The sequence below is a fragment of the Pollicipes pollicipes genome, unplaced genomic scaffold (genome assembly GCF_011947565.3).
Source record: "Pollicipes pollicipes isolate AB1234 unplaced genomic scaffold, Ppol_2.1 Scaffold_4002;HRSCAF=4701_pilon_pilon_pilon, whole genome shotgun sequence".
NCBI lineage: Eukaryota > Metazoa > Arthropoda > Thecostraca > Pollicipedomorpha > Pollicipedidae > Pollicipes > Pollicipes pollicipes.
Window position 1 is genome coordinate 3,445,056 of NW_023596420.1, and position 10,513 is coordinate 3,455,568.

Here is a 10,513-nt window from a genome sequence, read left to right on the forward strand (position 1 = left end):
TAGTTTTTTCCGTAATACATGTTTGGTAAGTCTGACACTTGCATTCCTGGTATTTGTGTTCTTCTATAATGATTTGGCACCACTGGTTCGCCATCTTCAGAAAAAAAATTGTGCAAACCCTTTTCTCCCTTCTCCCTCTCCCTCTCCCTCTTTTAGATCCTTGAACATCATCAGACATTGGTGCAGTCACGAAACAATCAAGGGAAACAGTTGCATGGCGCGTTCGGTTCGCGTCGGTGTAGGAAAACGTTTCAAGAACTTGCAGGAAGTTGCGTCATTTAATTTCAAGTTGCATGCGACCACGGATATGACGTGGGTGGCACCCCGGATAAGAGAAGTTATCACGTTACATCCTTGGCGGTGCCAGAGGCTGACCATCACACAGTGAGAGCGTACCCTCATCTTCATCTGTCTGTTCATGAAGGATCTTTGTCTCTTATGTGCAATGGCTTCAAGTGCTTTGAGTTTGCACTTTTGTAAACACTTGGCTAGAGTAGTGGCATTGCCTACCGTCACTTCTTTCGTGAGCGTTGTGGCTTCTATGAACGCGGTGCTTTGTCGCACCGTCTTGAAGGTGCATTGCCATGCGTTGTGACAGAAAAGTTGTCGCGTGACCAATGTATGTCAAGCTGGGTCGGCTGGCGCGCAAAGTCGCCGAATGGGCGGCGAAACTCGTACACGACGTTTGTCTCGTCCAGGGCTGAGATGTCTTCAGCTAAACCGTCCATGGCTCAACCATGATTAAGTGTATTTTGGAACTATTGTGATAATCGTTACCTGGACGTAATCCTGCGGTCGGGTTCGGACACGGCTTCTCGATAGGACGTCGCCGTCACTGTCACTATGTTTCGTCACTGCCACTGTTCGAGCCAAGTTCTCACATAATTGGACACTTAAGCAGTGTTCTAGCTAGGTGCTCTCAAAGGTGCAAACTCCAGCACTGTTCTGGCTAAAAAAAAAACGCAAAAGTGCAAACTTAAGCACTACCCTAATGAAGGGCCCACAACAGTGGAAAGGATATTAATATCACAGATGGAATCATTGCTAGAGCTTTTGTTTCTATCTGTTGTTAACTTACACACCATGCGAAGACGATAGTCGTAAGAATTATTCCTTTGTGGTGAGAACTGGTAGAACCCGGCTGAAGCAGCGCCTCCAAGCTGGTTTCTACCGGTTAAAACTGGCGGTGAGAACCTACTTACGTCAAAACTCAAATACTGCGGGACACGTTGTAAGATAATAGAGCAAAATCTGAGCAGCAAAATAGGAACAGCGCTTTGTTGTGTGAGCATTGAACATTGAACATGAATAAAACCATTGATTGTGGGTTGGCTGACAAAAGTAGCAAGCCTTCAGAATTGTTGTGGAGAACGGTTGGTTCTTTGCTTCAGTCAACAGCAATATTCCGTATCCATTCCTGAGATACAGTCTAACTTGTGAGCATCGGTTTTGTTCATGGGATCCTGGGATAAATTTAAATGGAAAGGATGGGCACTGGAGCCATGGGTTTTTTTTCTTTGGTCGTAACAAAAAGTGACACCCACACCCACAAGTAAAACCAATTATAGCAGCCAACATAAATAATTAGCCATCGCGTCGTAATATCACAAAACAAGTACGAACTTGAGCGCCTTTTAAGTGTGTCTTCCATGCAAACCAGTCAGAAATAAACGATTTTAGTTCATTCTTTGTATTCCTAAGACATTGATAAATAGAACGTTCCGCTTAGACCAAGATGTGTTGAGCCCATGAGCGAGTTCATTCCACGCACTTCCAATTGTGTAGGTTCTTACGCTTTATACAACTAGGCTTTTGTCACACAGTAGGTTAGCCGATAACGGCTTGTGCCGTGCCTACTCATCTGACCACTGCATTATAAGGCGTGTTCATCCACCTGCTCCATGGCACAAGCTATATCAGTGCGGTGTAGGCCCCGCAGATGTCATCAGACGCTGCAGCGCGCGCCTGTCTCCTCGGCCGGTCCGGGAGGCCGGTCGGCGGCTGCGCGGCCCGCGCCATGACGAGAGCGGGGCGAGGCTTCCTGTGGACCAGGCTGAGATGTGGCGGATGAAACCCGGCCATTCAGTGGATCCGGAAGCCCTGGTGCGGAAGGCGCTGAGGCCAATTACGTCAGAAAGGAGATCGAAAGTTCTGAATGGAGAACTGGAGAGCCCTCACTATAAACGTCTATATATGGCAGCGAAAAGTTCGTTGTAAAGATGCTGCAGGTGCGGATGAAACGGAATTAATCTGAAGAGCACATGGGTCGTCTCCCAGAATTTCGATGTGTTCACATCGTGCAATCATGTCGGCATGTGTGTCCACGTCGTGTGCAGTGCTGTTGCATAACGTTCGCTGAGAGAGAGGTTTAGGTTCACGTCTGAGACAACTTGTAAGACAAGTCAGCAGCAGGCCAACACGTCAGTGCGAGGTCAGCCCTGGTGATTTGCAACTTGTATGAAGTGTATGCATGAAATGGCACTCCCCTGCTGCCAGCGAACGTAGGCGCGGGGGGGGGGTAGTATCTGCGAGAGTGGGTGCAGGTGACCCCGCCGTAACTGCGACTGTGCACCTGTGAGTGGCGGCCGTGTCTGACCGCCGCTCGCTGCGACAGAGTACCTGCGGGAGGTGGAGCCGGTGGAGGCGCCGCAGCCTGCCGACGCCACAGACGCGCCCGGCGACAAGGAAAGAGGCGCCGAGGACGCGCTGCATGAGGACGAGGGCCCGCGCGTCAACATGCCCGAGCTTTTGGCCTTCCTGGAGGAGAAGAAGATCGCCGACCTGCCCGAGGGCGGCGGCCTGGCTGCCATGTGAGTGGGCCGGTTGGGACCCGTTCGTGCGACTGTGCATAGGTGCACGATGGTGCACGGGCTGCTGGCTTCGTCGGCTTGTGACGAGTAGGGTCTCACATTACTAGGTGATGTGGGCGCTGGCCTCTGATTCCAATAAACTAAATGTGCTAGTTAAAACGTTTCACTGTGACCTGGCATGGATGTTTCGCCGTTGCACATAACGTTGCATGGTTTTGGTATGGTAGTTATGTGAGTAACGCGAGTGTTGCCTGACTTACGTAAGGGGGGTTACGTAAGGGTGCAGTTTGCTCTAAACAGTATTTTAGTTCTTCAGCCTAGCAGGTAGTCGTCGTATCCATGGAATTTAAAAAGATGGACTGTTCTCAGTTGTCCAGCCGCCACTCGGGGACTTCGTTGTCCTGAGTGCAGCGCCTGGCTCTCAGAGATTTCCAGTTATTTGGGGAAAGACGGAGTTATCATTTTGATAGCTTGCCGTTAAAGTGATGCATTGATACTGCTCGGCTTGTTCAGGTGTATCACTGAAGACAACTTGAATTATAACGTGATCCTGAATTGCGGTATGGATTCCCGACGTTCTTGTGTTCTACTTTTTGAGTGCGCTGTTCTTTTTCAGGCGGAAGTACGTTGAGGACGTCGTTACGATAGCAACCAAAAAGCGGCCAGCTGTCTCTCCCGAATGACCGCCGGCACCGGAGCGAGACACGTGCGCACACTACACAACACAAAACGAGCCTCTTCCGTCCCCGCAGTGCTCTGCCAGCCACCTGGCGTGATCGCTGTAAGCAAAACTTCTGGCGCCAACCACGAGGGCGCTCTGAGGGCCGCAGGCACCAATTGCTATCTGTGTGTGGAGAATCGTTATTTTAATGCTATCCTGCGGAGGTATCGACCGTATGGCGGCCCATGTATAGACACACACCGACCTCTGTTTGCCAAAATTTTAGTCTAGTTTCGCTGCGCGGCTGCCCGGTCGTACTGGAGCGGTGTGTGTGGGTGGACGGAGCACACCGGGGGTCGGTGGCGTCCCTCCGCCCCCCTGCAATTGCCCTTCCCGCTGTCGAGTGCTGTTGAACTAATTGAGTGGCTTGCGTGCGTGCGCGCGCGCGCGCGGCGGCCGCGGCCGTGACCGGCCGGTGACATGCGCCCCCCGGGACCGGACGGCCGCGGGGCTCGGCCGGTCGGAGGACCTCGGGGCGCTGACGGGCGCCGGTCGGGCCTGCCCAATCGCCGGCCATGACGATGTGCAACCTGATTTGTGACCGATAATTTAGCTTTTTGCTTCAATGGTAGTGATATTTTAGCCTTTGTCGTGATCCAGGATCGGTTATGTTTTGGCCAGACGACTCTGTCGTTTTTATCCTCTTTGTGTGTGATTGCCGCCGAAAATATATGTGTACCGGAAATTTGTGTCCCGCTTTGTTTTACGTGAGGTAATAAAAGCCCGTAGTGATGAAAGATGTTTTATGACTTCAAAAAACAAAACGCGTATGGCTTGACGAAAGACTGGCATATCTCATTACTCGTGCCGCTGCTAGAGTCCTAATGGGTAGCATAGGGTGGGGGAGAGATGTGGAGACCATTCGGCAATGTCCGCCGTGTGATTTCGAACTGCATCACCACTATGTGAAGCATGATCATTGATCAAGCGTTCTTCGCCACTGCTATGACGTGGTGTGCAAAGCCCGTGATGTGGTAGAACGATGGGGGCGTGTTTTTCTCTTCACTGGTGTAGTGATTGGTAAGTTTTTAGCCTCCTCGACGGCGGCACCGGTGCGTCCTTTTCACTCCATTGGATGACAGTGCAGTTGAAGATGCGAGCATACCATGCATACAGTTGCCATGTTGCCAGTTTGACAGTCATGCGCGTTTTGTCATTGAGGATCGAGCCGAGCGGTGGCATGAAAACGCCCAATTCGTTGTCTATTTTTTCGATGTCACGTGATCTTTAAGGTTGGGTGACGGGGAAATTCGTAGCACACTTAGCTAACTAAATGATTGCGGGTTTTTTTAGCGTTAGCATATTCACCAGTGGGTGGATTACCGTCCGTCTAATGACATTTGCTCCATATCACCCAAAAGTTACCGGCCCATTTCAGCGCGGTATTTTCCACCCAAAAATAGGCCAGTCGTTTTAAATGTTATAATTTCTGCGTGCCTGATGCTTGCTTCAATATGTTCAAGTGTGGACCGTTTCCTTGAATGTTTATCTGGGCTACATTACCAAATGAATTGTGGTCTATTCCAATCCAGGTGTCATGATTTGATTAATTTGTCACATATTTGCAGTCAACCTAAACACGCTCTCGGGCGGCCGGTTGAGTACGCTTCTCTTGGGCGGGAGTTGTTTTCCTCCTCCCCCCCCCCCCCTGAGATCTTGGAAAGTAAGCTAGGTAGGCACCAAATTCACGGCTAGCATGTGTGTGGACTCTTTCAAAATAGGAAGCTCCTGACTTATGACCTTGGGGGGGAACACGAATAACGGCAAACCAGGGTAATAAATCCAAATAAGTTAAAAGTGCCATCAGGCCTTCCGATGTAACCGCCGTAAGCCTAGATACCTGTTCTTAGCAGGTGGTCAGTGGTGCTTATCTAAGATCAATGATCATGTTTGCCCTTCATGAGGCCAAGGGGACGAAAAACTTGTTTGCTATTTTGCCAATATCTGCCGCTATATCTTTGCCGCTATTCTGCCAACCAAATCAGCGCTTCGCGATATGTTCCAAACTAAAATGTTGACCTCAGTCATTTTAGGTCAACGCCCTTTTCAAAGGCCAGAAAGCATGTCTGTTGCGGTCCCTGCCAAAAATAAATTCGAAATGAGCACAAAAACTAACGCAGAAAATTAAAAAGTAAATTTTAAGTAAGTAAAGTAAGCAAAAAATAAATTCTACTCTTAGCACGGAAGGAAGCACGGAAGGCGTTAAATGCGCTCGGTCAATATAGGAGGAATATTGGGAACTGCCTTTCGGAGTCTTGATGGCATCGTACTAACGTTGTAGCAATGTAAAATTACCGATATCAGGTAACTGCACTATGGCAGAAGTTGGGGATATGGCCGCTTATGGCCCCATGCATATATATATATATATATATATATATATATATATATATATATATATATATATATATATATATATGGCCCCTTATTGAAAATCTCTGTGAAGAATTATTTTCTGCAAGAAGGCTGTTAGAACAGGCGGGGCTGTCCCCACACCGTCCGATGTCCGATGTCAGAGTCCGATGTCAGAGCAGTCCGATGACAGAGCAGTCCGATGACAGAGCAGCCCGATGTCAGACCAGTCCGATGACAGAGCAGTCCGATGACAGAGCAGCCCGATGTCAGACCAGTCCGATGACAGAGCAGTCCGATGACAGAGCAGTCCGGTGTCAGAGCAGTCCGGTGTCAGAGCAGTCCGATGACAGAGGGGTGGTGTCCCCCACCCCGTCCCCATACCCCCTCCGGTGGCACCGTTCCTTACGGACGCTAGTTCATACGCTGGCGAATATTCTAATGCTTGAGAGTAGAGAAATCAGGCTGTGGCTGAAGGTGGTGTGAATTTCTCCGTCACTTGAGGTTTAATTGACCCGGAAGGGTGACCTTGAGGAGTGAGGACTTCCTGACGGACGCTTGTTGATTCGGTGAAGACGATTCTGATACTTCAGAGCCGAGGACCGGCCGGAAAGTTTTTGGCCATATGGAGGTCAGCGTCATTTAACCCTGAGAGGCGACCTTGAGAGGTCAGGAATCTTGAAACGCACGCTAGGTAAAGTGCCGGTGCATGTTCGGGTGCTTGAAAATGATAGATCGGCCGGAAAATTTTGGTAATATGGAGTGCTCCGTCATTTGCGCCTGAATTCGACTTTGAGGCTCACTTTCAGCAGGCAGCACCTTTGTTGGCCGGTTGTTCAAGCGCGGGAGAACGTTTTGATGCAAAAATTTCAAACTCGGCTTTTAGCTTTTGAGTGGCATGGAATTCTCCCTCAGTTGTACCGGAACTTGCCCGGAAGAATGGCCTTGACAGGTCATAACTTTTTATGGACACCAGTTCATGCGCTGTTTGATATTCTGATTCTTGAAACTCCGAAATCGGCTACTTAACTTTAGGTGATGCTAAGTTTTCCATTATTTGTTCTTGAATTTACCTTGCAGACAACGTGATATTGAAAAAATAGACTCGGATTCGGTGCTCTTGTGCCAAATTGAGCAATTAACATGTTTCCACTGAAATCGGAGCCTGTCGTTCTATATATCACTGAATCCGTTGCTCACTTTAGTGACATGTCTCATTTGACTTACCGTCGCGGGTGTTTATGAAAGTGAACAAATCAGAGCGGAATGGAACAAAACTGTCGCAAGCATAAAATGCATGTGTTGGTCATGTCCTTGCCCAGATTAAGGAACACACTGCGTCAGTCAGAGCTCAGTTTCCATTTTCCGTGCTCTTCTTTTCTGCTTTAAGAACAGCTGTCTCACCTTTGTCGTCGGGGGGGGGGAGGGATTTGCGGTTAAATGGGGAGGGCTCGGCGATCACCGCCAGGAATGCCCCTTTCCTCCCCTGCCAGTCAAAATAAGCTGTGATCTGAACATCTACTTTAGCAAGGAATCTCTTTTTTGGGAGTTTCCCGTTCGGGGCATTTTTTTCTTCTTTTTTTTTCATCATCTCATTTTTTCTTCGCGTTGCGCATGTCGAAGAACCAGGGGTGCAAACAGAGCATTGGTAATTGGTGAGGGCAACGATTGAGAAACGGCCTCTTGATGGTGAAAGCGACCACCCCAAAAAGAGGAACGCCGCATATGGCCCACTTGTTAATGAGGGACATGGTTTCATTTTTTAACATTATGTTTACCTTTCCTAACTGGAAGAGAAGCCAGACGCTACCGCAGATTAATTATGTTTGAATTTTGCAGTAAATAATCTCAATGGACCAGGCGTTAGATGATGATAAAGTTAACAATGATGAGAGGGCTAAACGGCTGCATGAATAAATCGCCGTCGCTCGTCCCTTTAAAATGGTTCATCGAAGTAGCTTTGTCAGAATTTTTACCTGGGTTCTACAGATAAAATGAGGACGCTGTGGACGCAGATTGTACATCAAAGGGATGAATATTTGGAATTAACATGGCCAGCCCATATTTTCTTGAAGGTGTTCAACATTTACTCGGAATCGATAAGTTATAAAAAAGATGTTGCGTAGTTTTGAACATGCACGCTCGCAAAACTTAGCAATAAAAACATCGACACCCGGCGTTGCAGTCTCCATATGATGCCCGGCGTTGGTCCCGAGGCTAAAACTCAAAGCCCTAGAACTACGGACCTGCGGCTATCATTAAACGGTGGCCAACGATAAACGAAATCTGGTGGTGGAACTGGAAGGTTAAAGGTAGAATCCCGGCTTTCGTGCTGCTGTATTTGTTCATCCGCCCAGAGCACAAACTCAAAATAAATAAGATACATCCCAGTAAAATTTTACGCGATCTTACGGTACGTATTTATTTGTACAGATTTTGGGAAGCATTGTTTCACGACGACCGCTCTCGTTCGTACGGCGCCCACCTCCTGGCGTCACTTCCAGTGGCCAAAGCCGTTCGGTTTACGGGAACTGCAATCTCGGCTGTCGCTGCTCTTGCTCCTGGGATTGAGAGCACGTGGGCTCAAAACTTTTGATGCTATTTGTTTCAGTAGTTCATTCTGCAAAAGAATGAATGTTATTAGGCAAAAATGGAGAGACCTTTTTCATTTTTGAACCAGCTTCGCCCACTTTATTCAACACTAATGGGACCCCTTATTTTGTTCTGGGCTATGGGCCCTTTTGAGTAGAACAATGTGGGTACATTATCGTTCCCGGTTAAGGGCTGAAGGGCCATTGCACCCAGCGCGGAGTGCCTTCCGGCTTTTATTTTAGCGACAAGGAGGTGGGGTCCCCTGGTCGATCCGGCGGCCCTCAGAGGAATACATTATATCACACTGGCCCCCTCCTTGACGTGGGAGGCCTTCCACCCGCGCAGTTGGCCCCGGATCGACGCAGGAACCTTCACTGACGCAATAAGTCCTGCTTGTCGCAGTAAGCCCAATAGTGGGCGCATAAACCTAGTTCGGCTTAACGGGACCATGGCTAGAACTTGGGTTGGATGGCCCACGGTTCGGTACTGGGGGCCCTGACTGGCGCAGGGCCCTTCCATTGTCTCAATATGAATTATCATGGTAAGTTCCGGGCTTCCTTTCATTGGCAGTGGGCACCGATCAACGCAAGAGGTCCTCTTGCGTTTAAGATCCCGTCAGCATCGCTGTCCAATAAATGTTCCCTTGGCCGACTCGAAGCCCCTTGTTGGTGCAGGACTCTGTTAGGCACTAAGGGCCCTGACCGACATAGGATCGCCCGCATTGTTGCAGGGGCCCCGACCAACCAATCGCAGGCCCAGTCTTGTCCCTGCTTAGAAAACGTCCCCCCCCCTTCAGAGTTCAGACTGACACGGAGCCGACTGTTCGGTGTTGCTGATTTTGAACCGAAACAGAAGGATGTGCTGTATCAGGGGCTCTCAATCGGTGCAGGAGGCTTTCAATCTGACTTTTGAAATTGCGGCCTTAAGGTCGGGGGTCCTTAATGTGACCCTTCGGATCCCTCAGCCTTTCAGTGGGGCCCTGGCTCTTTGGTCTCGAGAGACCTTTCGGGCTCCTATTCGGGCCCCCTCAGACGCGGCTGCTGGCAAAGCGGTGTCATCTGCCAGCACGAAACCCCCTGCTAGGCACTGTGGCGCCCTGACCGACACTTTCATTGTTCCAGGGCCCCTGACCAGTGCAAACCGCCAGCCCGGCCTGGCTCGTGCTTGGGGAATTGTCCCCCCCCCCCCCAGGGCTCAGACTGACTCCAACAATACCGAACAACGCAGCCGATTGTTTGGTGTTGGTGGACTCCGGCCGAAATAGAGGCCCACGGTGTCCCGCCGGTCTCTCAATCGATGCAAGGGACCTTCTGACTGGCATCCGAGGTCATGTCCGTTCAGACGGTGGGGGGAGGGGGTGCCTTACTATGATCTGCGACCAGTCCTTTGGGCTGTTCAGTCTTTTCAGTCTTCCAATTAGGCCCTCGATGTTTGGACCGAGGGATCCTTCAGCCCTTCTTCGGGCCCACTCAAACACAGTCCGTGACCGACTCTGGGCAACTCGCCCACACGTATCACCTGTCAGAACCGTGAACCCCTGACCGACACAGGGACCCCAATAATTGCTTCAGGGGCCCAGATAAATGCAAATCATGGGCCCCGGTCTTGGTCCTGTTTGGGAATTAGTTTCCCAGGGCTCAGATCGACACGGAGCCCAATGTTTGGTGTTGTTGCCCTCTGGTATAGACGTCCGCATTTTACTAGGGAGTCCGCAATCAATCGACGAAAGAAGTCCTCTGAATGGTATTTGAGGTCACGGCCCTATGGGCTGGAATCCTATATATGACCTACAGTTTGACCTTCGGGCCCTTATGGCCCTCCAACCGAGCTCTTAATGATCGATTTTTGTGCCCCTCCCCCCCCCTCCCCCCCCCCCCCCCCGACTCCTCTCCGGGCCTCATTGAGCATTGCGCTTGGTCGAACACAGAAATCCCTGTAACTCAAACAAAGCCCGTTGTCAGCACGAAAACCCCTGTTAGGCACTGTGGGTGCATGACAGATACAGGGGCATCGACCAGTGTAGATCGTCTGGCCCAGC

At 50.0% G+C, this 10,513-nt stretch overlaps 1 protein-coding gene across 2 annotated transcripts in view; it reads left to right on the forward strand.

Moving 5' to 3' along the window:
• Positions 1-4,262, forward strand: part of alph (protein phosphatase alphabet) — a 14,034-nt gene extending 9,772 nt beyond the window's left edge. For both annotated transcript variants that reach the window (XM_037216154.1, XM_037216153.1), the window contains exons 4-5: positions 2,615-2,810; positions 3,427-4,262. In XM_037216154.1, the coding sequence (XP_037072049.1) occupies positions 2,615-2,810; positions 3,427-3,493 (263 nt within the window). In that variant the 3' untranslated portion in view covers positions 3,494-4,262. The remainder of the gene's footprint in view (positions 1-2,614; positions 2,811-3,426) is intronic.
• Positions 4,263-10,513: the final 6,251 nt, after the last annotated feature.